Source organism: Carettochelys insculpta, chromosome 2 (genome assembly GCF_033958435.1).
Source record: "Carettochelys insculpta isolate YL-2023 chromosome 2, ASM3395843v1, whole genome shotgun sequence".
NCBI classification, from domain to species: Eukaryota; Metazoa; Chordata; order Testudines; family Carettochelyidae; genus Carettochelys; species Carettochelys insculpta.
In genome coordinates, this window is record NC_134138.1 from 74,032,710 (window position 1) to 74,060,273 (window position 27,564).

The 27,564-nt window shown below is 46.1% G+C and overlaps 1 protein-coding gene across 1 annotated transcript; it reads left to right on the plus strand.

Annotated features, from left to right (window-relative positions):
- Positions 1-1,383: 1,383 nt before the first annotated feature.
- On the plus strand, positions 1,384-20,890 carry SDR16C5 (short chain dehydrogenase/reductase family 16C member 5). The gene is made up of 8 exons (XM_074987164.1): positions 1,384-2,049; positions 6,210-6,553; positions 13,195-13,326; positions 14,563-14,662; positions 16,791-16,935; positions 18,265-18,390; positions 19,664-19,737; positions 20,597-20,890. Exons 2-8 carry the CDS (start codon positions 6,233-6,235, stop codon positions 20,614-20,616), a joined length of 918 nt encoding a protein of 305 aa, XP_074843265.1. The 5' UTR covers positions 1,384-2,049; positions 6,210-6,232; the 3' UTR covers positions 20,617-20,890.
- The last annotated feature ends 6,674 nt before the right edge of the window (positions 20,891-27,564 follow it).

Here is a 27,564-nt window from a genome sequence, read left to right on the forward strand (position 1 = left end):
TGGGGGCAGGGCTGTTGCATCTGGCTAGAGGAGGATTGTCCTGCCCTCTGTCACTCCCTCCCCAGAGATGCGATCAGCAGGGGACACTGGAATTGGGGAGTCACCTGAGGGGTGGCTCTGTCCGAGAGTAGTGGAGAGGATACAGGGTAATGGGGTGTGGTGCTGCTGGACAGAAGGCATGGCAATCTAACTCAGGAGGGTTGCATGGAGGGGAGAGCTCTGGGGATGTCAGGAGGGGCTCTGAGAATGTAGTGAGGACATCAAAGGAGGGGCTCTGTAGCTGGGGGGCCTCTGCAGATGCACGGGGACAGTGCATGTGGTAGCACAGGGTGGGGGAGCACATGGGGGCAACAGCAGCCCCTCAACCTCCCAAGGAGCCACTGCCAGAGGAAATGTCCCCAGGTAAGTGTACACCCCAATGCCCCCCGTGCACTCCACTCCATTCAAAGCCTACTCCCTCCCAGAGCCTGCACCAACACCCACATTCCTTCCCACAGCCTGCACCCGTCTTTAATCCCCTTTAATCTTTTCCATCTGTGTGAGTTTTATGTGCACTGAGGCACATGCAAACATACACCTCCAACAGACACAAAAATCCCAGCCGTGGGTGCTCTGCTAATCAGCTGGGAAGCATCTAAATCTCTCCTGAGCAGCCACACAAGAACACAGATTTCAAGAAACCTGACCCCTGAACCCCTTCTGCACACATGCTTCCTCCTAGGGCTTGCACTCCACAACCCCCTGCACCAAAATTTGTTCCCAGATCATCCACCCTCCCACACCCCATCCCCAAATCTCCTCCCAGAGCTGGCAACCCAGACTCACACCCAGCCACCCACCCCAGAGTTCAATACCACCCTTCCTGCACACAAACACCCTCTGAGACCCTGCCCCCACTTCTGTCCCTCAATACACTGCTCCAGCCCAGAGCCTACACACGGCACCCAACCTCCCGCCCAGAGCCCGCAGGCCACTCCCCCACAACCTCCCACCTAGTTTACATAAATTAAGCCAGGGAGTGAGTCACCAGGCTAACACCAATCCCAGTCCAGGCAGCCCTCCCACGAGCCTGCGTTTAATAGGCTGGCGTGGGCACGTGTACTGCTGCAATCTGCTCAAGGAGGCAAACTCCCCGGGGCATGGAGAAACCTACCCCTTTCCCCCCAGCATCTAACCAGCCCCAGCTAAGGGAAGGCGACCCTATTTCACTGGGCGAAATATGGAACACCCAAGGGTGGGGGACGATGGCTTCCTGGGATCAGTCCAGGCCAAAAGAGGCCGCATGGGCACAAGTCGGGGCTGCCACCCTGCGGGGGGGGAGCTGCGACTCCCAGCTGCCTCGTGCCTTGGTGTGCTGGGAATGGGGCTGCTGCCCTGCCGGGGACCTCCCACGCCGGTGCTCCGCCCGCCTCCCCAGTGCGGCGGGGAGCCAGGCACAACCGCGCTGGTCCAGCTCCTAGCTCCCGCGGGTGGCAGCTGCGCCATGTGGCTCCCGGCTCCCCCAAGCCACGGGGAGTCGGCGGCAGCTGCACCGGTTCGTCTTCCGGATCCCCTGCGCTGCGGCAGCCGCGCCTTCTGGCTCCCCCCAGCGGTGGGGAGTGCGAGCCACGTGTAGCCGTGCTGGGCCGGCGCGTGGCTCTGCTACCCCGCGGCGGGCCTGGACCCGGGAGCCCGCACCACACCGGGCACTTCGCCCCTTTGTTAACGTAAATCGGGGTGCCTGCCTGGTGCCCGAAGTACGGGGCTGTCCGGCCCAACGGGCGGCGGGTCACCCTCCGCCACGGGGCGGCCATACGCAAGGAGGGGAACAGCCGGGGAGCTAGTTCGCATTGGGTCACAGCCTTCCATGGCTCCGCGGCGGCTGCCGCCCGGCCCGGCCCCTTTCCTCAGCTGCGCTCCCTCCCCGAGCAGAGCTGCAGGCTCTCCGCGCTAGGCGGTGCCCGCTCCCTGGAAGTATCCGGCAGTGGCCAGGCGCAAGCGCCGCCCGAGGTGGGGGAAGGACTTCGGGTGGACGGCTTCCCGGAGCGGCCTCAGCGAGCTGCCAGCGCGGTGAGTGGGGCCCGGCCCGCGGGGCTCCCAGGTTCCCGCCCCCGAGTGGGGCGCTGGCCGGTGCCGCAGCTCGGTTCAGTCCGGCCTGGCCGAGTGGGGAGGGAAGATCGGGGCTCCGCAAGGGACGCTGGGCTCCGCGGGGTTTGTGGCGCGTTGGCCCTGCCGGGGAAGAGAGGCGGCCCCCAGCCTCCGGACCCAGCCTCGCTCCCTGCTGGCGCGGGTCCGTCTGGAGGCGGCGGCCCGGGGGTGGCGAACGCTGGCGAGGGGCTATGGCTGGAAGGGGCGGTGGGACGGGCTCTGTGGCTGCTTGTTACCTGCCTGGTACCAGGGCGGCGGGGGAGCGTCCCTGCCGCAGCCTGAGCGCCCCAGTGGGAGTTCGCCCTTCCCAGCGCCCCCGCGGGCAGAAATTTCCCCAGCGATGCCTATGTGCAGCGGCTTGCTCTGAATTCCCTGCAGCTGGGCTACGCCCCTGGTTCAGCTGAGCCACTAGCTCAGGGGTTGCCAAACTCTTCAGCACCGGGGCCCCCCTTTTGATTTCTGGGAAACCCTCGTGCTCTCCTATGCCTCTTTACTATCAGCCAACCCCCCCCCCCCCCGCAACAAAAAATTCAATTTGTAATTTCAAGCAAACAAAAATTACAAAAAAGCACAAATAGTTTTCCTTGGCCCCCTGTGGGTGCCTGGTGCAGCCCCAGCTGCCTGAGCCCCATGCCAGCTGTCAGAGCTGCCTGCACCAGCTGCCCGCCCGAGGCTTGCACTGCCAGGGCCACCTGAGCTGTCTGCGCTGCCAGGGCCAGCCACCAACCTGCCAGTTGGCCGAGCCCCACACTGCTAGGACAAGCTGCCCACCCACCAGCCCGAGTCCTGCGCTGCCAGGGCCAGCTGCTCAAGCCACACATTGCTGGGGTCAGCTGCCCACCTGCCAGCCCAATCTGCCTGAGCACTGCAATGCTGGGGCCAGCAGTCCGAGCCCCACGAGTCAGCCAGGCACCACCAGCCCCCTACTCTTACCCTATCCCTCCCAAACCCACACATACTCTCCTTTGCAGGAGGCAGCTAGCTCCATGTGGGTCTTTGCCAGCTGCCTGCTTTTTATAATAGCTTGTGATGAAGTAGGGGGAGTGTGCGTGATACTCAGGCTGGATGTGTGTGTGGCCGTGTCTACACGAGCCCCAAACTTCGAAATGGCCACGCAAATGGCCATTTCAAAGTTTACTAATGAAGCGCTGAAATGCATATTCAGCGCTTCATTAGCATGCGGGTGGCAGCGGCACTTCGAAATTGACGCGCCTTGCCGCCGCGCGTCTTGTGCCAACGGGGTTCCTTTTCGAAAGGACCCCGGCTACTTCGAAGTCCCCTTATTCCCAGGAGCTGATGGGAATAAGGGGACTTCGAAGTAGGCAGGGTCCTTTCAAAAAGGAGCCCCGTCGGGACGAGCCGCGTGGCGGCAAGCTGCATAAATTTCGAAGTGCCGCGGCCACCCGCATGTTAATGAAGTGCTGAATATGCATTTCAGCGCTTCATTAGTAAACTTCGAAATGGCCATTTGCGTGGCCGTTTCGAAGTTTGGGGCTTGTGTGGACACGGCCTGTGACAGGCAGAACAGCTCACAGCGCCTAAGGATGACCCCGTGGGGCTGTAACCTAAGATGGCAGGTAACACCTTTGTTCTGAACAAAGAGCTGGGAGGAGCCAAGCTGGGTTTGAATGGGAGGGGGCAGTTAGAAGCTGGGGGAGAGAGAGTTGGAAGGCAGCCAGCCTGGCTAGGGGGGAAGCTACACCCCAGAGGGACACCCCTTGGGCTCCTCTCCCCAGGATGGGTTGGAATAACTGTCTCTGCCGGCTGTACTGACACCTCTGTACTGAGCTGTGCCTCTCTCGCCTAATAAACTTCCTGTTCTACCTGCTGAGTGAGAGTCACTCCCGCCTGCGGACGGGGTGCAGTGCTTGGGGACTTGAACCCCGTCACACAGTTGTGCTGGGTCACCCACATAAAATGGCTGCTAGAAACAGAAGGGACCTCAAGAGGTCATGTAAGACTTATGTCTAAATCAAAAAGCTTTCTGAAATGACTTGTCCTGTTTCAATAGCCATCTGATGTCTTTCAAAGAAAGTAGCTGCTTGTGCCTGCATGAAAATATGTCAGTAGTAGTAACAATCTGAGAGCACCAAGTTGGTAAATTTCACTGAACTTTGCTCAGAGGATCAAGAATCCAAGTAGTTTTATTAGTCATTATTTGTATAGCACTGTTGTCCGTACACATAGCAGTGTACAATAAATGAAGTTATAAAGTGTTTTATGTGGGGAAAAGGGTGTCTTGTAGGACCCTGGAAATCTTTGCATTTTGAGTACATGAGCCTCATGGCCCCATTCCCCAAAGGAACTTCTATCCACTTTCTGTTGTTCTTGAACTAGGCATAAAGTTTAAAATCTCTTTGGTCTCAGTGCTGAAAGTTGAACTCTTGAGCTCCAGTTCGCTGAACTTTCAGCTGGAGTTGGGGCTGGAGGGATTGAACATTGATTCTTAGGCTTACATTTGCAGAGCAGGCTCATCATCCCACTGTGATTAAAATCATATTCCATATGTTCATGGAAGGCAAAATAAACTAGTAAACCCATGGTGACATGCATATCCTTAACTGCAATGAGTATAGTGCGTTAAGTTAAACACACTACAGACTTTGTAGAGTTAATTTACGGAACACATCTAGCACTAGTGTCTCCATTTCAGCTTTGTGTAACACACAAGTTGATCTTTTAATGTTGAGAGATTCGTTTGGTTTGTAAGGGGTGCAAACAGTTTATCTACCACTGTAGTTCACCTTCAAAAAGCCAGAAGAGATTATAGGTATTGTCTTGTGCACCATGTAAGTCTCTCATTCTTCTCAAGTGGTTTGGTGGTTCATACAAATTGATCGTTTTTGAAGTCCTCTATGCTAATAGTTTTCAAGTAGAACAAACTTTATGCTTTAGCATGGATACGGTTTTCTGGCAAGAGGCAAGAACATATTTAATGCAAAAGTCTATCATCTGGTAATGTTTTCTCTATGGTTGATTAAAAGGATGTGAGTTTAATTGTTAATCCAGCTATAACTCCATTTAGTGATTATCACACACATCTAAAATACATTTGTATAAAAATATGTCCTAGCAGAAATGTAAATAGAGAATAAATATGCAAGTTCTTATTAGGATATCTTACATAAACTAAATGGTATTACAGTACTAATCTATTAAAAGTAAGTGTATGTGAATGAAAGGATTGGAGAATTGTGAATGCCTGCTTATCTGGCAGGTACCCATCAGTTTTCAGGCTATGGAAAAACATGACATATCGTTAAATAAGTTTTTGACCAATGAATCTGAACTTCTGCATGCTGTTGGGAGTGTCCTGGACAGTGGCTTCTAGTTGTGAGTCTTGACCGTGCTGGGGATGGACAAGATTTGTCTTTTCCTGCATGACCACTCTAGAGGGGAGAGCAGGCCCATCTTTGGGTACCCCAATACATGAAGTTCCAGGGCTTGGGAGCTGGAGTTCCTAGTTGTTAGTCCTGGCTGGACTAGGGAAGGGCAGAATTTGTCCTTGCCCTGCACAGCTGCTCTTGGGTATCCGTGGAACATTGTTATGGTTTTGTAAAGAATTATTTCAGTTGGCAACCTGCCAGAAGTCAAGTGAAATTACAAGGGATGTCCTGTCCTTCCACTGCCTAGTTGGGACTAGCAGCTAGGAGACCCTTCCTGAAGCACTTCCAGCAGAATGGAGATCAGACCCACTTCCCAGAACCTCCTGCAGCTGCAGCCTTCAGAAGCCACCTTTGAAAGCAGCACAGAAGTGGGGATGGCAATCCTGCAAACCCCCTACAACAGTTATGACTCCCATCTGCCTCATCTTGGGTTGGGACCCCCAGTTACAACACTGAACTATCACATTTAAACATCTGGGGGAAAAAAAGGAAATTACCAGTTTTCAAATCCTATGGCAATGATATTGACCATAGTGGACTGTGAATTTGATAGTCCTACCTATTTTTCTTGACTAGTTCCAGTGCTGTGTATATTCACAAAGGGGATATATTTAGCAATATTTTTTTCAGTTCTAAAATATTTGAAGCTTCACTGTTGCTTATTGGCTCTAAATGATAAATATTCATCATTAACAGGTGTTTGAAAAATCTTCTCCAAGATGAATTTCTTCCTGGAAACACTCAAAGTCCTGCTTCTCTCAGTATATTTTCTGGTAGAGTCTCTAGTCTTGTTGTTTCTTCCTGTACGAAAGAAGAGTGTTGCTGGTGAAATAGTACTCATAACAGGAGCTGGAAGTGGAATTGGAAGACTTCTAGCATTGAAATTTGCCCGCCTTGGAGCTACCATTGTTCTCTGGGACATTAATCAAGAAGGTAACGAGGAAACCAGTAGACTAGCTAGAGAAAATGGAGCCGTGAGAGTGCGTGCGTACTTGTGTGACTGCAGCAAAAGGCAAGAGATCTACAGAGTGGCAGATCAGGTGAAATTACATGTTCCTTGTTTTTATAGTTCCATAAAATACTGTCTGAGAGTAAATTATCTCTTACCTAGATGTCACTGAGAACAGTTAATGGGTCCAGAGTTGATATCACTCATCCTCTTTTAATTCAGTGCTGTGTACAGTATCTGTCTTCTGGTGAGGCTGACAGCCACTCAGGTCCTAGGGCAAGATGGGAGGTGAGCACAGCTCTGTGCCCTTGAAAAGGGTGGGGACAGGGATGGAAGGGACAGCGTCTAAGGATGTGATTCCAAAATTTTTAATCCTGCTAGTGGCTTGGGTTGGAGAGGGGTCAGTACAGATCCATATGATACATGTAAATTTCTTGAGTGATTAACCTGAAAAAATACTAGTTATGTAATCTGACATAGCTCCAACGTAAACTTCAAGTTATGCTTTCTAAACCAGTTTTTCATCAAATAAAGAGCATCAGAACATATGCTGAGTCTAGTGGATTCTGTCATTAGACTTCTAGGCTTACCTGGACTGTAGGGTGCTGTTGGGAGCTTGGACATCTCCCAACAGGAGCCTGCCACTCTGGGAGCCTTCTGCCAACATCCTGGCTGTCTTTGTTCTGTGTAGACGGACCAAATGTCAGGAAAGCCTCTCCTGAAAGAACTGTAATCAGGAGATATGCACGCTCATTGTGCAATTTGCGTGTCTTTTGCTGACATATCTCTTCAATCTAGACATAACCCTAGATTCTTGCTCTAATTTGCTTGCTATACAATGGATTCCTCAGACACCAAAGTTATAAAATAAAGTAGAGAAGTAGTTCCTAGACCTTAACCTAAAATCTATCCTTAGCCAAGTGTGCAACTCTAATTTGAGCCAGCACTTGTGAAAACCACTGAAGTGGGACAAGTAGGAGACTTTCCCTAGTGAGTTTCATTTTTTTTTTTTGGTAAAATTTAGACTTTTTTTAAAGTGTTTTGCCAATGGCTATTCAGTTAACTCCGGTGGGGTAGCGCTGTGGTGCATACACTGGGGAGGATGGCTCCAGTTCTGCTCTTCACAGCTTTTTCAAGCTGTAACAGAGGAAAACTGTCTAGGTTTTTGCAGCTTGGAAACCTCTAGGAAGCAGTGAAACTGCCAAGATTCAGGTCTGCTTCAGCTTGAGGGGAATTTATGAAGAAAGGCTTCTCTCCTGTAAACAGCAACACAAAGGAAACAATCCAACCCTATCTTGGGAACCAGGAAAAAACAGCTCTGGCTGTATTAGGAATGAAACGCACAAAGGAAAAACTGACTATTAAAGCAGCTATAGCTTTAAACAATCTTCCCTCCACCAGTGAATTACCCAACAGGTGAGCAGGGCCCAGCCAGTAGGATGTAGAGTAGGGCATCCCCTGCTGCTAAGTATCAGTTTTGAAAGTCTGACTCAGAAAATATTTCCACTCTCCATTTTCTCCTGCTGGTCTGGCCTTCCCCATCCAAGAGGAAGCAGAGGAGGTCCCTAACCTCACTGATACCTCAGCAGAATTACATCTGTTAATAAGCTGTTTAAGACCAGCCTTCTCCTAGAAGTCCAATGCCTATGCTCATTTTAGGAAATAGGTTTCCAGGTCAGCCAACCTTCCATTATTCTTGGACACTTAGCCCTGGGGCATGGTACTATTCTTGCGTTAAGGGTGTCTCACGCTTGCTGTGTATAGTTATCGGACACCATATTTTTAAATTAAAAGCTCCTTAAATTCCCTGAGGTATGAAGAAGTCTTGCTGCTGCTTCCAGTGAACCTGTCTACAGAGTTCTCCATTGCCGGTTAGAACTGCATTCCTACCCAATACAAGACCTAAATAGGAAGAAATAACTAAGGAAATGGAAGCATAGATCCAGAAAAAAGTATGATTACATAGTCACATGAAGTGGGATACAAACATCCAGGACCACAGCCTAATGCTGTTCAAAGTAAGATCTGTAATCATTAAGCCCTTTGCCGTTCATTGTTGACAAATTATCTTACTTGGTCTAGGGGGGGTCACTGAAACCAACACATCCCAGCAAGGTCATCTCACCTTATCTCTCTGCTTCCTCATTCCTCCACTTGCCAGACATGCAGGAAGAATGAGTCTGAAATGGAGTAGCCATTTTTATACCCAAAAACAAGCACCAAGTCTTTCTTTGGCCTGCTCCACAAAAGAGTAAACAATCAGACCAAGAATAGCTTGTGTCAGCTGGGATAAACAAACCAACATTAACTTTTTAAAAATACTTCTGAGGAGTAGAGGCATGGTCAATTTGCCAGTTTTTTCTTGCTTTCTGTATGCTACCTGATGTTTTTCTGAGGCAGAGAACAGATCACCAAGTAATCGAAAACCAAGTACAAGGCCTAAAACACAGCACCCTCTTTCCAAGAACTTGGGTTATTCACACAAGTAGTAGCTGAGGCTATAACTTGTGACTCCAACCCTTTCCCTTTTGGTATGATTGAAAACGAAAGATGATCTATTAAATGGGACTGATACCTCCTTTGTGGGGATCCTGCTTCTTGCCCTAAAACATCCTTTAGTCTGACCAGTATAAAAGAGCCCATTCTTTGATGTTAGAGACTTCTCAAACTGCTGCCCTGTAGCTCAGTATCTAACCTTCCTGTTGTGCAAAACTCAAGTTGCTTTACTTTTACCATGTTAGTGTAGCTGATGCAGTTATACTGGATGCAGAATGTTGTATCAAAGGGTGTGCATGTAGTATGGCATTCCCCGCAGTCCAGCATGGCTCTGTATGGTTTTATCCAGTTCTTTCATGTTTTGTCTCATGAGTAATTTTGAAAGATATAAATCCATTTAGGTAAATGTGGTTAAAGAAATATAGATTTCAGCATCACCCCTCTGGATAAATGATAAAAGACGGTCAAAATTGTCTTTAAACATCTTAAGATCTATTTCTTTCTCTGGTGATGGTGGGTGCTATTAGAATAAGAGCTTCTTATTAATTCCCTGATATGCCATTCTTTTAGTGTAATTAAGATGAAACGTGAGGCTATAACTTTTTGGTTTTTAGCTCATGGCTGCTGCTGTCCTAATAAAAGCTAAGATCTCATGGACTCTAGTGGCTTTTGTAACATGAGCAAAGTCCAAAGCCAGAATACATGCAGAAGACTCAATGTACATCTTTCAGGAGGATATACACCTTGGCTATGTAATTAAGTTAGCCACACACATGCTGCAGAACACCTTTGCTACAAAGAATGAAACATAACAAGTGTCAACCCAGATATCTTGATTCTGTCATTGTCAAAAAGCAAATTTATGTTTCTGAGATTTATTACACAAGGAATTTAATGTTCACTATTGTACATGAGCAGTCCAGACTAGCTTGCCATAGGTGACTGAATAAGTTCAAAATAACTCATTTTAAATGCAGTCTATGTGAAGTGTCTGCCAATGGTCAGGCTATTAAATCTCAGCAGAATCTTAAAAACTTGTCATATTGGTTGGCTTTGTAAAGCATCGTGCTTACCTATTTGCTCTATAAATAATGATTTAGCACGAGAGGCTGGTGGAGAATTCTCAGATTGAATGGAGCCAGAGGGATTGAAGTGTGTTGGCTTCTGCCCAATTGTGGAGGGAAGATTCTGGGCTAAGGAGCAGTGCTACATAAACAATGTGATTATCTGTAGCACCAATTGCAGTGACTTCATTGAGACAGAGAAGATAAGAGTTAACTGTGGGCTGGAAGTAGAAAGAAGCAAAACTTCTTTGTTAGTCTTGTATCGGAGGGGCAGCCGTGTTAGTCTGGATCTGTAACAGCAACGAAGGGTCCTGTGGCACCTTATAGAGTAACAGAAAAGTTTTGAGCATGAGCTTTCGTGAGCACAGACTCACTTCATCAGATGCTGGTCATGGAAATCTGCAGGGCCAGGTATAAATAAGCCAGAGCAAGGCTGAGGATAACAAGGTTAGCTCAGTCAGGAGGGGTGAGGCTCACAACTGCTGGTAGTAAGCCTCACCCCTCCTGACTGAGCTAACCTTGTTATCCCCAGCCTTGCTCTGGCTTATTTATACCTGGCCCTGCAGATTTCCATGACCAGCCTCTGATGAAGTGAGTCTGTGCTCACGAAAGCTCATGCTCAAAACTTTTTTGTTAGTCTTGTGCATCAGATTATTACAGGGGTAAATGATCTCCATGAAGCTACTTTCCTCTGGATCTGGGGGACCACTTGTCAGGGCGGCCTCCCCACTCTGACACACTGAGTGCAGAACGTGGGGTCCCACAAAACCTTAAAAAATACCTAACCTTCAAAAAGGCTTTGCTTAAAAAACTCCCCAAGGTCTCAGATTCCCTGACCCTGTGGGGTAGTTGCCACCACCGTCCATGTGAGAAAAAAACCTTTTAGCCAGGAAGACACACTTGGGGTGTCTCCCTGAGGGGTACCCCAAGCTCTGAACCCTCCCTCAGGAGAGAGTTTAGACACAAAGAATTATAATCTGATATCTTACCTTTCAGTTTAAGGCATGAATATACACACCCTTCTCAGGACACAGGAATCAGATTATTTGCCTTAAAAAAAGTAATTTAGTCACAAAACGAGAGAATAAACTCAATCATACCAGTTGCAGCAATGAGAAGTACTTTCCTGGGATTCATCTTCAAAATTACAGATGAAAGAATCGAGTCATTAACCAGAGCACCTGAAAAAAGGTCCACACCAATTTCCAAATAACCTGATTGCATCTATCTAAACATTTCCCTTCTACTTACATATCTAGGGCTGATGCAGACGGGATGAAGGATATTTACTGGATTCATTCCAGCTGCTTGGGAGCAATCATTTCTCTCTGTCCCCTCTTTGTCAAGCACACAAAGACCCCGCCCCCTGCAGATAGTTGTCTCTGTAAGGCTTAACCGTTTCCCTGCATTCATTCATGACACCACTACATTTGGCAGATTTCTTCTGAGGAAGCAGTTTGAGATTGGTGGTACCTGAACTCTACGTACCTGTGTGGGTGCCCACTTTATGTACCTGTGAGGGGATCCACAAATACTACACATGAGATTATCTTATTTGTACATTAGCAATCTGAACTGAGCGTGCGCAGATAGTGTGACTCAAATCTTGTAGCTTAGTACTTAAACTGTCCACAGCCAGGTTCTACCTTGTTGTAGCAGGTGTGTGTGTGTAAGGATAATAGGGCACAACACAGAATGAGTCTTTTTAACTTGCAGTTAAAAAGAAGTTACAGTTGCAGCTGCATCCGTAATTTGACTTTGTATTATCTGTCACTGCTTGGGGGCGGGGGAGTGACACCTGTACTCTCCCTCATTGCCAACCAAGGCATCTGTGCTAGGTTCCTGGTCCTTCAGCTCTTGGACAGAGACCATGTCTCTCTTTCCTGACCCCAAGGTATTTATAAATAGCACAGCTCCCTGCCTCTGCTATCATGTTTTCCCACCCCCAATATGCCAATAAAGGCTAAAATGCCTTTACTTTTCTTCTCTGAGCTGGTAAACAACCAAGCTGCCACAGTAATGCTTGCTTAGGAAAAACCGTGTGGCTTATTTATTCATAAGCATTTCAGAGAAAACCTGTTCAAAACAATAAAAAACGTGCATGCTAGCAAGCTTACAGAGCTCGCCCCTGACACCCACAAGGCCAGTAACAGGTGATCAGCAGGCAGCTTCAAAGGCTGAGTACATAGGTGGGAATTTGTAACCTCCTCCTCCTAAGAACTGACAAAGAATTCCACTTCTCACGCACATTATCACAAAAGATCATTTATCCCCTCCATTGTTCAAGGTAGTCTTTTGATATTCACAGGACTGTACTTCCCAGAGGTAACATTATTCCTGCCTTCCTCCTTCTGTGCAATCCCTCAGTCATACATAAACATTTTCATTTTCAATACAACAAGATCCGAAAATGCTTAAACTTAGGCCTTGTCTATGTTACAAATTTTTGTCAGCAGAAGTTATACCACTTGAATTAAAGCGCTTTAATTAAATCATTGCTGCATGTCCATACTATGCTCTTTGTATTGGTAGGGAGCATTGCACTCTGGTGGCAGTTTTAAAGGGCTTGTCACTCCAGCCACTTCTGCAGTAACAGCTGCCAGGAGCTCTAGGCAACTGCCCCCTCGTCTCCTCTCTCCCTGTCCATCAGTGGCCCTGTGTATACACACATACTCCAAGAGAGTTATTGAGGACTCATTGTCTTTGAGAAGGTTGAATATATTGGTATGTGAGCTTCTAACACCTTAACTGGAGGTATGAGAATTCAAACTATTCAAACTGTTTCGTTTCTGTGAAGTTGGACTAAAAACTTCTCTTCCTCGCCATGTGTTTATGATGATCATTGACAAAGCTTTCATGGCATCATATTCTTCCTGCCATCTTTATGGTATATAAAGTGTTACTGATTGTATTTTTTTAATAAAGCCCAATATTTCCCCTTAAAGGGTCACATTTAAGTTACAGCCCTGTACAGTTGTGTGCAGAGTTCTAACACTTGACTAAAGGATAAAGTTGCAGAGTGAAAAGACTTCAACCTTTTGAACTGTTTTCTTACTCTCTGGCCTTCTAAAATTAACAGAGTTACAGATCCCTGTAACATACAAGTACAGCTGGAAATACTTTCTTTGTTTTGGCTGTGGAATGACATCTTGATTTGGTTGCCTTCCTTCAGGTTAAGAAAGAAGTGGGCGATGTTAGTATCCTAATCAACTGTGCTGGTATTGTAACTGGAAAGACGTTCATGGATTCTCCAGACACACTTGTAGAGAAAACCATGGAGGTGAACATCATGGCACACTTCTGGGTAATATACAGACATTTTTTATAGGGAGCTATGAAAGTATGTTGGCACTCGTGCCTGCTTGGGAGATGGGTGAGGGGGGTATCTCTTTTATAATTGAATTTTGCTGTTTGAGTTTGTAAGGCCCTACATTCAACTTGGTGATGTTTGTTTTTAAGTTCCACAAATAGGGCAGGGTGTCCCACAGGAAGCTTGTGGGGGAGAGTGGAGTGCTATGTGTAGCTCCTTGTGTGGACAGTCATTTCTGTGTAACGAAGCAATAAAGTGTAAGACCCCATAGTATCAATTTCCTGATATTAAGAAATACTTCTGGGAAATGTAAAGCTGCAAAGTTCTTAATATTGTGGGCAGTATTGTTCTGTAGCCATTGATATGAACTGATGAAGACTTATCTTAAATTAATCATTTGATTTGTATTTCATTATGAAGGAGATAACCCTACATAGTAATAAAAAACTGGAGCAGGAGTGGTGAACTGAAACAGGCTGCTCTGTTTCCATTTGCTGAAAATCAAGGACATGAGAGTGAATGGGTAGGTGAAATCAGCAGGTGATGTCAGCAAGATTAGGAGTTCAGATTCCCCTTCTCAACTGCTGTTTTTAAGAAAGAAGCCTATTTGGAAAATGCTGCAGTTGCCAGGGCTTCAGCTGATTACAGTTTCTCGGATGGCAGTTTAGTTTCTGGCTCCCCCTAGTGGATGACTACAACATGAAGAAAGCTGTGGAAACGTTTTGGAGAGTCGTAACAGAGAGCGAGCCATGCTAGTCTATATACTATCAAAACAAAAAAGCAGTCCAGTAGCACTTCAAAGACTAACAGAATAATTTATTAGGTGATGAGCTTTCGTGGGACAGACCCACTAGGTGAGGCAAGTGCATGGCAGCATCAGCGGTGGCTTCTCCTGCGGCTCATGGCCCGGAGCCGCATGGCTCCGGTGACCTCAGCGCAGCCCTGGCAACTGCGGCCCAGCACAGCTCCAACTGCAGCATGGCTTGCCTCTCATGTCTCTGGCCCTGGCACAATGCGCATGGCCCAGCAGCTCCGGTAGTGGCGTCAACAGCTCTAGTGAATCATCAGCAGGTGCCTGGCTCAGGGGAGGACAGAGCATGTTTATTTTCAGCGAGGGGTAGGGAGGCTGTGGCAATCCTTGAATTTGTAGTGGACACCACTGGTCTTGTGGTACAATTAAATCACTTTAAGTAACATTTAACTTTGTGTGGGTTACATTGTGTTTCATAGACTTACAAAGCCTTCCTTCCAGCCATGATGGCCTCCAACCATGGACACTTGGTTAGTATTGCAAGTTCAGCAGGACTGATTGCAGTCAATGGACTAGCAGGTTAGTGTATTGAAGATCGTTCATTCTGAATGGAAGTTAAAGGTATGTTCTTGATTATAGTCTGCAACTACAGCTCTTAAGCCTAGCCAGCTAAATAAAATGGTCTGACTTTGAAAACACTTGTCCACTTAATGGTTCCTGCTGAACTCAATGGAATGTAGGTTCTCAGCAGCATTAAGAATTCTTTTAACTTCTTATTAAAGGTATTGGTTGAGGGTGGAGAAGAGGAAAACAGTTAAAAGCATTTGAAATATAAAGTGTTTCTCATAAAAGCCGTACAGTAGACCCCCAACTTACACCATTCCAACGTATGCATTTCTTGCAATAACACAAGTCGAAATCATGAGTTTTGGGAAGCTGGGAACCAGGCGGCAGCCTGGCTCTCAGCTCCCTCTGCTTGCGGGAGCTGGAAAACTGACCCACACTGCTGTGCTGGTCAGTTTTCTGGCTCCCATGAGTGGTAGGGAGCCCAGAGCCAGGAGCAGCAGCACTGGCCAGTTTCCCAGCTCCTACAAGTGGCAGAAAGTCAGGAAATTGACTGGTGCTGCCACCTGACTCCCAGCTGCCCGCCACTTGCAGGATCCAGGAAACTAACCCGCACAACAGCATGGGTCAATTTCCAGGCTCCCACAAGTGGAGGGGAGCTGGAGCCAGGCTGCCACCTGGTTCCCAGTTCCCTGCCACTTCCGGAAGTCAGGAAACTGACCAGTGCTGCTATGCCTGGCTGTGGGCTCCCTGCCACTCACAGGAGTAGGGAGCCAGGCATAGCCAGGACCAGGGGACCCAAAGGCTGCAGGGCCCCTCCCCCACCCGGTCCCGACTTAAGCTTGGTTTGACTTATGTGTGGTTGCCCAGTAACACAACCTGCGCGCAAGTCAGGGGTCTACTGTACTTAACATCCTTTTTCGCTCTAGCTGGAGTGTCTGTAGAGAGAATATCCACTCCTGTTTCCTCCCCCCTCATTTGATAGTATTTCAGGTGATATTAAAAATCTTACTAACTGCTCTTGAGTGGAAGGAGAAGCTAGCTAAAATGGACTAGTTGGAGCTGTCACTGTTACTAAGGCTACTCTTGTTTAGGAGATGAACCAGGATGCACAAGAAAAGAGAAAAGAACAATAAAGATGGAAGATTCAGTGTCTGTGTCTTTGGCATTGATGCTTGCTTGCTTGCTGGAAAAACATGGACATGGCAAATGGTCTTATTAGCCACTCTGAGATCTGGCAGGCTTGCACCAGCATTGGCACATTGAGGACATTTGGTTTTAGTTACCTTTCTCATAACGGGCTCAGAGCAGTGTTGCAAAACATGTATGTGCAGCTGGTTTAGCCGCTCCTGTGAAACAGCAGGTGAAAAAGAATAGTGAGGAGGAAAAAAGACATATGGTCGGAAAATGGAGGAGTCTCACCGGGTGATGACTGGGGTTTATCCAGAGCCAGTGGTGGTGATGGTGTCATCTGAATCCTCTCTTTTTCCCCGTCTGGTCAGGGCATGTCTCAGAATTAGAATGACAAAGGCCTGGTGGTGTCACAGTATATCCTAGTGTCCTAGAAGACATTTGAGGTGGCAGCTATGATGGTAAAGTTTACCATTTTCCTGTCTTGTCTTTTAGACTGTCTTTGATTGATCATGGGGAGCCTTTTCTTTTAAGGTCCCCAAAAGAAAGCAATAGCAGATAGCCTATCACCCTCTTTTTATTTTCTTCACAGACTAGGCCTAATTTCTGACACACCAGTTTTGATCAATTAATTTTTGGTCCCACACATTTTATTGACTAAGCATAATCTTAACAGTGTCTTTGAATTAGAACTAGCTTAGCCTTGCTCTCTGCCTTTCATACTTTTCCCAACAGCATTTGTTATAGGTTTTGTGACACTTCACAAGCTTACATTAAATTTTTGCAGTTGAACTCACAATTAAGAGAAATTTGTAGATGCATTTTAAGTCCCCAGACTATCCATGTTAGGGCATAGTTTTGATTGACTTTGTTCTCAGGCAAGAAGTTGTGCTTTATTGAGTCAGCATTAGACACTGGGCAGAAGGAGGATATGTTTGCAAATTGTGAGATTTTTCTCTTAGTAAACTAATTAACTGCAATAAGGAACTGTTCACCTTTCTTCACTTTACAGATTATTGTGCAAGTAAATTTGCAGCAGTGGGGTTTGCCGAAGCAATTGGTTTAGAAATGCTGGCTCTGGGGAAGACGGGCATTAAAACCACTGTTGTGTGTCCTTACGTCATAAACACAGGAATGTTTGATGGTTGTAAAACCAAGTAAGTGAATTTTGGGGTTTGTGTGTAACTAGTTTATGGCACGTCAAAATGTTTGCTTAAATACAGGCTTTATTAACAGGAATAAATAATCAGAAGAAACAATGCAAGTGGAAACTCTTATTGAGGTAGGTTTTGCTCCTTGTGCCACTTACAGGGCTCGTAGACAAAACCCACTACAGAATCTCTAAAACTTTTTATTTATATTTTTAGCCCTATTACTAACATGTGATTCTTCCAAATATCAATATAGTGTAATACTATGAAGTGTTCTCTTCCTGATTTGTCAGATGGCCTGCAGCACCCCGCCCCCCCAACTCATGCATCTGACAAAGCAGGTCTTTGCCCACAAAAGCTTATGCACCAAAATATTTATTAGTCTATAAGGTGCCACAGGATTTCTTGTTGCTTCTGAAAAAAAATGTAAACTGCCGCTCACATTATTAATGATATCACTAGGTTGCAGAGTTACTTTAATCATCAACACATTTAACTCCTTCGCTGCTCATGAGAAGAAACTTGTAGTCTGTGTTCTGTCTCGTGCCTTCTCCCCAGATGTCAAAAGCCCCAACTGTCTCCTATTTGGCTGCCAGAACCACCTTACTCATGACAGCTTCAGTTGTGTAGCTTGTCATTGTCAGTACAGATTGGACCTCCTTTGTCTTGGACTTCCTTTGTCCAGAAACATCCATGGTCTGGCATCTGTGAGTACTCCGGAGATGGAGAGTGCACTTGGGGGAAGAGATAGGGCCCCCCCAGAGCTCCATGGCCAGGGTCAGGAGTGCAGCTTAGACTTAGTTACAGCTCTTGCTTTTCCCTTGAGCTCCCCATTTCATCCTCACTCAGTCAATGCCAGCACCTCTGTTGCCACTGAAGTCGATCCCTGCAGCCAGAAGCAGCAGAGGGACCGGCATGATCTTCCCTGGTCTGGCAGATTTCCCAGTCCAGGACCAGTCAGGTCTTAAAGGTGCCAGACCAGCGAGGTTCGACCTTGACAGCCGTTTCTGGAGTACTGAACCCAGAAAGTGTAGTAGCACAGTAAAATTACCTCAGTAAAACTTTTGCTTCATTTGATAGCAAAAATTGAGCTCACAGACACTAATATCAAGTGAAAACAATACAGTGACACTTTGCAACTGATTCGTCAGGTGTTATGTTCTAGTGTTTGCTTCTCAGAGGCAAATTTTTGTAAAATGGGGTAACCTTCTTTTGTGAGGAGCAAAACTTTAAATATGAAGCTGTCTTGTTCTAATTTTTGAAGTTGTCCAAATGAAACAGAGGGGAAAGTTTTAATCGTTTCATAACAGTAGCCGTATGTTGTCTTTTTTCCAGGTGGCCACGTCTATTCCCTATTTTGGATTCAGAGTATGCAGCTGAAAAGATTGTGAGCGCTATTCAGCGGGAACAAGTGTATTTGCTGATGCCCAGAATCATGTACTATTTATGTTTTCTGAAAATGTAAGGATGGGATTCTCCTTGTTATGTTTGTCTTTTTTCTGCCACATGTGTTATGTTTAGCTGCACAATTATTAACTGTACCTGCTATAGTATCATATGATTAACTAGGCTGTCAAGTCTAAGCCTGCTTAGATATTGACCTTTGTGGGTTTCCAGTTGCTTTTTAGTTGGTGCTATCAGAAGGCTTCCTCAGGCACTGGTCTTGGATAACTTACATGTCTGTACATCTTGAACCAGACACTGAGGAGTCCCAGTAAGGAAAACTTTCCCATTGTTATACGTATTTTAAATAATCTGTAATGGGAAATGGTTGTTAGTAGTGACTGACCAAAACTGTAACAGCGTTTTCTTCTTGGCTGTGCAGAGGCTTGCTTCTTTAATACTACTGCACACACATAGGTCAGTAGGATGCGCAACATTTTTGAAAAATCTGCTCTGCTTCCAGGGGCTCTTATCCTCAGTAACTATGTCTATACAGCAAAATTTTATTTTGGAATAAACTATTCTGAAATAGCTTATTTCAAAATAGCCCTTCTTCCCAGTTTACACAGCCCCTATGTCAAAATACCTATTTTGAAATACCAGAGGGGTAGCCAAGTTAGTCTGTATCTTCAGAAATAACAAGAAGTTCTGTGGCACCATATGACTTACAGATATTTTGGAGCATAAGCTTTCATCGGCAAAGATCCACTTTGTAACTTTGAAATTCATACTATTGCTCATGAAATTAGGTTTACCAAATTCAAAATAGCGGTTGAGTTGTGTAGACGCTTACAAAGTTATTTTGGAATAGCAGACGTTATTCCAAAATAACTTTGCTATGTAGACATACCTTGTTAGTGACTTGCATTCCTGAGTTCTAATCCTGGCTCTCCCACTGACCAGCTCTGATGCTGGGGAAACACTGCCTCAGTTTCTCTCTGTGCATTAGGAATAGTTGATATCCCATAAATATATCATGAAGACTGCTAGGACTACAAGAAGTCTGGTGGAACCTTATAGACTAACAGATATTTTGGAGCATAAGCTTTCGTGGGCATCTGATGAAGCAGGTCTTTGCCCACAAAAGCTTATGCTCCGAAATATCTGTTAGTCTATAAGGTGCCGCCAGACTACTACTTGTTCTCAAAGATACAGACTAACATGGCTACCTCTCTGATACTGCTAGGCCTGTACTGTAGAAGCTGTAAGGCTTTATGTTCATGGGCACACCCGCATAGATCGTGTATATATATAACTTTTTTTTTTTTTTTTTTTTTTTTTGTCCCTTCAGTATTTTGCCTGTGAAAATGGGACTAGTCGTGGCAGACTACCTCGGGGCCTTCCATTTAATGGATGACTTCAAAGGTGGGGTGAAAAAGGACTGAAAATGAAGATATCCAATGCTAGCAGCTCTAAATTAACAGACGAGTTCTGAGCTTAAAAAATTGTCTCGCTACTTCAGCGACGCTAAACTTGGCTTCTGCATAACACTTACAGTGCTCATTCATACATTTTTTTAACTAACAGCTTGCAACATGAACCGTCTCTTCTTGATTCCCTAAATAGCTATCCTCAGTGTGATGTCTGTAACAGAACCAGTTTACTTAAATGAGTTCTGTTGTTAGTCTTAGGTCCTTATTGAATGAGTATGGGTGTCTGTTTCACAAACTAATCACAATTGGCACCTTTATAGGTACTCTCAGCTAAGAAATAGGATGTGATGGGCTGGGAAATTGAACTGAGTTTGCATGCCTTCAAGATAGCCCGAACAGTGGCATTGTGGAGGGAACTTTCTGAGAAAGTATATCTTTGTCATTGCCTTGACTGATCAGTTGATGATTGGGAATATTTAACTTTCAATTTCCTCAGCTGTTTGTGAATTTTAGGGCTCAAAGATGATGCCATTCATAAAATTAAATAAAGTGGTATTTGTACACACTGAAAATATTTTCCATAGCTGTAATGTTGATTCACTAATCAAAGTGTAGGAAAGGTAATAAACAATTTACTATTAATGTCTGTGGGAAAGAGTCCAAATAACAAATGATTATAAATGTTTCCCTTCCAGAGATGTGCTTATAACAATTGTACGGCTTGTCTGATTACAAATATTAACTTTTGAATAAATGCCTATATTTTTAGTAGGACTGAGTTATTTATCAAATATCAAAAAAGTGAAAATTTAAAGTTATGTCTGAAATACTGTAACTCTGTCTTGAAACAGGAGATAAAGAGAGGCACTGAATAGGAGTGACCATAAATGAGCCTTCAGAAATCCTCTCAGATAAGGTGACGGGCAACTACAAGCAAAGCACTGGCAGTAGCTTAACATGAGTTTCACCTTAGAAATTCTTGCAGAGTGTGATGGCAGAGGAAGTTAAATTTGGTGGAATCATTTCTACACCTGTAAAATGGATCAAAGACAAACTATCAGCTATGCAATAATTTAAAAATTCAAATAACTTATCATTTGTTTTTCTAAATAAGCTTTTTGTCATTTACACTAAACACATTCATTACAGTAGCTCTGACATGCCTCATTTTTTTCTTGCACCGTGGCTGTGTTGCACACCTCTTGCAGCAACGTTTGGGTAAGTGTAGCTGTGTGCTACAATGGAGAACAGGATGCCTCCACACTGTGATAATGTAGCTACATGAACCAGTGAAAGGGCTCTGCTGGGAGTGGCGGGGGAGCATTATATTTCTTTTGGTACCTCTCAGCTGCTGGAGCCATCCCCTACTGTGGAGAGACTCCAATAGTAGAAGTTGCTCAGTGTAGATGGGAACGCTCTGCACAGGTGAGTAAGGAGCCCTGAAGGATACATACCCAGTTTTCACATGTCTTTACTTGCCTAAGCTCCGCCTCATTATTTATGCTGTTCTTTACACCTGTGCTGGGGGTGGGGTGCCTAGAGGAGTGTGCAGTGTAGATACACCAAAGCTTAGATAATTGAGAAACTACATATATAAAACTTAGGAAGAAAAAATGGTCTGTCCTCAGTGTTTCGCAATGGCCTTCTAGTTATAAAACTAAAAGCTTCTACTTTAAGTGTGACTTTGCTGAAGCAGTAGACCACCAGTCGCAGAGTTTGAACTTGTTCCCACTGGTAGTAAATTTTAAACATACCAAAGGAACACAATTTGAGTCACATTTTGCCACATTTGATGCCCCAGTGGTCAGACGTAATATTTTTGCCATTCAGGAGTTATCCCAGAGATAAACCGTTTGACTAGAAACGTAAGCGTATTTTAAGTTTGACTTCGGCACCACTGCTTGGGTTTTTGCTGCAAAAAGGTGTGCATTTGTATGTTCTAATGAATAATTTCATGTGGATAGATGGCTAATGCTGCATATTCATACACCTCAGATGATTTACAGTTTTACTCAAAGTAAGAGTGAAAGCAGACAGGGTGTGTGATAAGCTCTCCTTCAAAGCATCCTGTAGGAAATATTCATCACATCAATTTTATGCAAGCTCAGTCTTCAGCTGGTAAATAAGAAGTGCATAGTTTAACTGTGGAAAACCAAAAAAGGCTATTTAAGTCTATTTTCATAAAATACCTAGTAAAATAATGTGACTTGATTTATCTTCTAATTGTATGAAACTTGTATAATTAGGATTAAAGGGGTTGGAAGGCCTAGTCGAAGCTACAGAAATTGGTCAACCAAAGTCACCTTGCATCTACCTATATATGTGTGTCTGCACTGAAATTTGTCTTCTGCCAGTCCAAGCATCCCATTATGACAATGCCTCCCTCAATAATGGTGACCCATGTTCAACGTACTCAGGGTGAGTGTAGATACTATAACCTATGGCAACCCTAAGGATCCTCCAGTAGCAGTCACACAATGCTGACAATGACTGCTTTGGTCATAGTGATGAACTACTTGCCCATGGATCACAAAGGCTAGAAGCTGCCACTTTTCCTGAATGCGCAGTTGGTTGAGCACACCAACTTGCTCTCCTTTGTGGTGTGTAACTGCTTGAATGACTGGGTTGATCATATGCTCCTGCCTGGAGTAGCCAAGAGATATTCTCTCTCCTGGGTCTATGAGGAGAAGAAACTGTGCAGACACAGATAAAGCCCAGCCACAGAAATCTGTAAATCTGCGAAGAGATTACTGGTAGTGAGGCAGGCAAAGGGCGATACAACAGTGCTGTATAAGAGTGAAAGAGCTTTGGTAGGCATAACCCATGACCAGGCAGCTCCAACAGTCAGTATGGCACCAAGCTGCATATCTGCTTTTATACAATGAGCTGTAGGTGGCAGAGATCCCACCAGCATCCTGCAGACCATCATGCATGCCTTGGAGGAACCTAAGACAGCAAAGAGGAGAGAGAGAGGTTCCAGATAATCAGTGAGCCAGGATTTTTTCTAGCCTCCACCATAGTCTGGCCAGTCCAGACACACACGGGTAAACTCAATCCAGAGGTACAATGCTTGGGTAAGCGTGTGCATTTAAATGTAGAGATGGTGTCCAGTCCAACTCCGAGGTAGCATGGACACTGGTACCTATTTTTCATCGTTTTACTCTTATCAAGAGTAGAGTCACCTGTTTTTTCATTCCCCTGTGGGATCAAGTGGGGGACCCACGCGGAACAGTCTGTTTGTATTGAGCTGTCCCTGGTATCCTGAAAGAGTTTGATAAAACTGTCATGGAGATACTCTGCAGTGCTCTCCGGAAGGTCTCTAGGGATGGCTGCCAAATTTTTTCCAGTGGGGTAGAGTGCGTTCTGAGGTGTGTCTGCAATGACTGGAGTAGGCACAATTGCAACAAACAGGCTAGTGACATACAAACTGGGCACTTAATCTTCTCTGCGTCAAAGTGAGGCGTCAGCTAAAGTCACCAATCTCTGTTGAAAACAGTGCCGCTGCTCGGTGTCATTGCCCTGTACTTGTGCCCATGGAAATTAGAGGCCTACATTTTGTTTTACTCAATCAACGTGCTCCCCATTTCCCCATCCCTTCCCTCTGGTATGCCATACTCACCCTGTGCTGCGTGGAGCCTCTCTTCTTTAAACATTTTCCACTGTGACTCTAAATACAGTGATACAGGTTGGACCTCCCTGGTCCGGAACCTGACTGGTTCTCAACCAGGGACTTTGCCAGACTGGGGAGGTCAATGCTGACTTCTCTGCTGCTATTGACTGTGGCTCTGCTCCAGAGGGAACAGCATTGACCAAATGGGGACTGAGGGGGTGGGAGAGTGGTCCGGAGAAGGCACAATGTGGCTATAGAGCACTGTGGAAGCACACCAAGACCTCTGGCCACTGGGCTGTGTTCTCAGTCCCCAATGCCAGATGCTGGGCTCTGCAACGTCTTTCTCGAGCATCTCCCTATCCCTGATCCTCCTCCCTCCCTCAGTTGGAGGACTGCAAATAGCTCATTTGCAGCACTCTAGAAGCTCTGGGAAGGAGGAAGAGGAGTTGTTGAGTGCAGGGCCCATTTTTAACCCATGAGTGCTCCAGCCTGGGAACATCCACTAGGATGCCAGGCCACAAATGTTGCCAGATGAGGGAAGTCCGGACTATAGAGGTCCAACCTGTACATTTGTCTGTTTTTATCAGTAGCAGCTATCATTGCAGCTGTGAGGGGTGCCTTCTTCACGCACGGAATGCCTGACCCCAGGGAGGAGTAGAAAAGCGGGCTATGGAAGATATGTTCACCAAGATCCTACAAGCCAGTGCTGCATCAGACTGTGAGCATCAGACAGCCGGAGAAGGAAAGCGCACACAGATTAAAGGCACAGGATTTCCATCAGGAAAAGCAGAGGAAGATGCAGCAAGACATAATGGGGTTTCTCACAAATGCTTCAGGCTGTTATTCAGCTATAGGTCCCACAGTCACCTGTGGGGCCCTACCAACTTCATGGTCCATTTTGGTCAATTTCACAGTCCTAGGATTTTGAAAAATACTACATCTTACGTTTTGAGCTATTTAAATCTGAAATTTTACAATGTTGTAGTTGTAGGGGTCTTGACTGGAAAAGAAATTGTGGGGAGGAGGCTGCAAAGTTAGTGTAGGACAGGGTTGGCAACCAAAATAGCAAGAACAGCCATTTTTTCCAATTTGGTAGACAAATCAATAATTCAAGAGCGAAAATATATGTGAATACAAGATGGTCCTTAATAAATAACATCAAATCATACTTTTTTGTAACCCCTATTTTAAGAATGATTTGTAATGTGGTACGTGTTTACTGCAGGAACGTGCACAAACTTTTACATATTCTGTTTTCTCCAATATTACGTATGTGTTTATCTTCCTGACGTTCACTCCCAAACCTTCTCTCTCTCTGGAGAACACTCAGGGGAGTTATCCAACATTTTGAGGTCATATACCATTTGCTATTTCGATACGAGTTGTTCAGTGTTGGGCTTTTAAGTGGTCACCGTTTATCAGAAATAATCAGGAGGGGTTTTGTTTTTATTTTGCAATTATTGAGTTGGGAGCTGCAAAGGGGTCCTTAAAAAGCCGGAGCCACTGGTTGCAGACCCCTGGTGTAGGAGGTGGCAGATGCAGCGCTGCTGCTCTTACTTCTGCAACAGCAGCTCTGCATTCAGAGTTGGGCAGGTAGAAAGCAGCAGCGACTGGCTGGTGTCTCAGCTCTGAAGGTAAAATCACTGCCAGCAGCAGCAGCAATTGCACAGCAGTAAGGGTGGCAGTACAGTAGTGCCCTTCCTTCTGAACTGCTGCCCGCAGAGCTGTGCCCTTAGTCAGCAGCCTCTATCCTCCAGCCACCCAGCTCTGCAGGCAGCAACACAGAAGTACAAGTGGCATGGTACGGTACTGTCACTCCTGTTTCTGCATAGCTGCTGGCTGGGCACTGCCTTCACGCTTGGGGGTGCAACTAGCAGCCATCACTGTCTGGCTGCCCAGCCCTAGGGGTAGCATGGAAGTAACGGTGGCAGTAGTGACCCCCATAAAATAGACCATTCTTCCCTCACCTACTCCTTCCCAGACCTGCACCACCAGCCAGTTCCAGCACCCTCCCTCCCATCCAGACCCCTCACCTCCAGCCTGCTCCCGAACCGCCACCCACTGCTGCACTTTACCTCCCCAACAAAACCACCCCACTCCTGCATGCTCCTTCCCACCCAGACTGCCTTAGCCTGCTCCTGCTCCCTCCTTCACACTTGGACTCCAGACACCCACCCCAGCTTGCTCGTGCACCTCCCTCCTGGCCTGGACCCACACACCCACCCCCCGCTCAGTGGGGAGCAGGAGAGAAACCAACCTGCAGCAGGTTCTGCGGAGTTCCTTGATGAGGGTTCTGATCCCAGCCCCACGCCATGCAGGGCTCTGGCCTCAGTCCCGTGGCAGGAGCCTGTGGAGCAGGAGCCACTGTGGTAAGGGTCTGGGCCTGGGCCTGGCCCCATGCCACTGTGGGGACTCCAGAGAGGCTCCAGCCACTGCGCTGTGCTGCAAAAGGCTCCAGCTCCAGCCCCGCACCTTGGGCTCCAGGGGGGCTCGTGCCCCTGCTCCGTGCTGCTGTGGGGCCTTCACAGCAGCACCTCTGGCCAGCCCCGTCCTCCAGCCCCCTCCAACGCTGCATGGGGAGAGGAGAGGCAGGACTGAGCTCCCACCACGTGCCAGTTAAAATTGGCTTTTGTGCCACTGTTGGCATGCGTGCTGCGGTTGCTGAGCCCTGGTTTAGAGTTGTAAAGGCGGTGTGGGGGAGGAGTACCGGGCTCAGAGCTTCAGCCCGGCAGGTCTGCTCCTGGCATCAGTCTCTCAGGGAATGATGGAGCTGAGGGGTTTGCTATGGGGAAGTGCTGGAGCTGAAGCCCTGAGCCCCAGGTCTCCCCCAGGTCTAAAGCACTGAGCAGTGGTGGCACTGCACAGCACACACTCTGCCTGGAGCCCTGATTTCCCCCTACCCTCTTCCCACGCACACCCACACCCACACACACACACTTCACGGCTGCAGCTCTGAGCCCCTGGGACAGCAGCCCCAAGGCAGCACAAAATTTGCATTTTGTTGGCTCCCATGAGGACTGACTGATGGATTGATTTCTGGCGCCATATGATCTCCGAGACTAGTAAATCCATAACTCTGGTGTTTGTATCTTTGAGCTTCTCCTGTCTCAGGTTGTTTTGACTGGAACTTTTTCTTGACAAATCCAAGCTGACTGTTGCTTACCTCATCTTCCAGGGGTTGCCAAACTGATTGCTGAATTATTTGCTACATTATCTTTCCATGAACTGAAATTATGCTTATTGATCAATATTTCCCAAGTTGTCCTTATTTCCCTTTTTATAGATGGACTTTATATTTCCCCTTCCCAGTCTTCTGCAATCTCTCCCTATACACATTTCCCTTTGCATCTTTAATGCCCACATTTGGAAAACATAGATTCTTATACTTACACTTCTTCATATAACAAACTCATATATATGACTTGTGAATATATTTCTGGTGTTGATACTTCAATAGATGACATCATCTGGGGCTCATTGATCGTAGACTTTGGGAAGTCCTGGGTGCAACTAGAGCTGCAAGTTCAAACTAAGGGGGGAGATACATGATTTAGGGATTGCAAACTGATGTTTGTTGGGAACAGGGGTTTTTCCAGCAAAGTTGTAACTAAAGCCTGGTAAGAGAAAGGTTTCAACCATTGAAATGATACCACATCCCCAGTCAACAAAAGATCAACAATTCCTGGGAATGCTTATCTTAGAAAATTCATACCTATTCTACCAAATCAACAGCTTTGAGAACTAGAGAATAAAAATGATGGTGTTATGGGGCAGGAGAGGAGGAACCATGGGAACGTTTAAAAGAGCAACTGATACAAGAACCAGTGTTGAAACTCGACACCAGCAAGGCCTTTTCAAATTTCTACAGATGCTTCGCAGTCTGGGTAAGATGCAGGACTTTTACAGAAGCATGAGGATTGTTGGCAAATCACCGACAGACAGAAACCAGATACACACAGATTGAGAAGGAGCTTTTTGAAATGCTATTTGCCTGTGAGAAATTCAGTCAATATATTTATGACCAGACGATGGACGTTGAAATAGACAAAAAAAAAAACAAAGCCTGAGAGCATTATTTAGCAAACACTAAAGGACTGTATCTTTATATTCTAAAGAATTGTGATCAAGCTGGAAAAGTATGAGTTGGTTGTGACCTACATGCCTGCTGAATTCACATTCACTGCAGATGCACTTTCCAGAGCAGGGGAT

What these genes read in the sequence shown, in the direction of transcription:
- SDR16C5 (XM_074987164.1), top strand. Translation starts at nt 6,233, where the DNA reads ATGAATTTCTTCCTGGAAACACTCAAAGTCCTGCTTCTCTCAGTATAT. An exon ending in TCTACAGAGTGGCAGATCAG is followed by an intron (nt 6,554 to 13,194) that starts GTGAAATTACAT and finishes GCCTTCCTTCAG; the next exon opens with GTTAAGAAAGAAGTGGGCGA. An exon ending in TGCAGTCAATGGACTAGCAG is followed by an intron (nt 14,663 to 16,790) that starts GTTAGTGTATTG and finishes TTCACTTTACAG; the next exon opens with ATTATTGTGCAAGTAAATTT.